Genomic DNA, 1,056 nt, shown 5'->3' on the forward strand with positions numbered 1-1,056 from the left:
GGAAGTCAGAAGCCAGGAAGGTCTAAGTACTTGGGGGAGGACCCACGAGCATGGTGAGTACTCAACCGCTGGGGGGGCAGGGGGTGGTTGAGGGTGGGTATGGAGGCGCAGTGACGGGCAGAGGGAATAGGCTGGCGTGGCAGCCACGACCGGGGCGGGTGGGTACCCACCTGGGTGGCAGTGCAGGGCCTGTGAGTGCTCACAGCGGCTCCCGGTGAAGCCAGCTGGGCACACACACACGTAGCTGCTGCTCTCCGAGTCCTGGCACTGGCCCCCATTCTGCGAGGCAACCCCCAAAAGTCAGGCCAAGGACACCCTGGCCTTCCCCTGCTTCCCACGGGGTTCGGGAGCGGGGTTCCGTCATGGCCGAGGGCAGTGGCTAGGGGCAGCTGGGAGGAGGGTGCGGCCTGGAGGGTCACCTGGCAGGGCCGGTCCCGGCAGGTGGGGCAGTGGGAGATGCCATGTGCCGTGAGGTTGAGGTCGTGGAAGACGATCTCCTCGCCTTGGATGCGCAGCTCTCGGACACAGCCTGGGGGTGGGGCGGGCGGACAGGATGAGCCAAGGTGGGGGTGCCCGGAGGCCCGGGTGACCACGTCCTCCTGGGTGACCACTGGCTCGGCCAGCCCGGGGGGAGGTCTGGCCAGGGCTGCAGGCGGGGGGCAGGGGGGCTCACCTATGAAGCCGCTGCTCAGCCCCGCCTTGGGGATGGCGCCGTAGTCGGGATAGCCGCCCAGGTAGAGCTCCTCGTTCAGGTCCAAGCCCTGGAACTTGCCCTGGGCAGAGGGGACATGGGGAGTGGCAGCCGGGCTGGGCGGAGGTGGGAGAGAGGCCAGGCCTAGGGGGACGGGGCTGGGTCTCACCTGCGAGGTGCCATTGACCGGCGCCAGGCTGCCCACGATCAGGGAGCCCTGGGTGAGGCTTCGCAGTAGGGTCACTGTGTGGAACTGGCCCAGGGCCAGCGGTGTGGGGTGGCGGATGGTAGCCATGCCCGAGCCTGCGTCAAACCTGCTCCGTGGGGCAGGGGTAAGGGGACAGGGCAGGAGAGAGAGAACGTGG

The 1,056-nt window shown here is 68.7% G+C and overlaps 1 protein-coding gene across 1 annotated transcript in view; it reads right to left on the reverse strand.

Moving 5' to 3' along the window:
• Positions 1–1,056, reverse strand: part of HSPG2 (heparan sulfate proteoglycan 2) — an 82,302-nt gene that overhangs the window by 9,259 nt on the left and 71,987 nt on the right. The window contains 4 exon segments of the mRNA XM_010830236.1: positions 151–279; positions 420–529; positions 674–773; positions 861–1,005. Coding sequence (XP_010828538.1) covers positions 151–279; positions 420–529; positions 674–773; positions 861–1,005 — 484 coding nt within the window.

The sequence above is a fragment of the Bison bison genome, unplaced genomic scaffold, assembly GCF_000754665.1.
Source record: "Bison bison bison isolate TAMUID 2011002044 unplaced genomic scaffold, Bison_UMD1.0 scf7180017864516, whole genome shotgun sequence".
NCBI classification, from domain to species: Eukaryota; Metazoa; Chordata; class Mammalia; order Artiodactyla; family Bovidae; genus Bison; species Bison bison.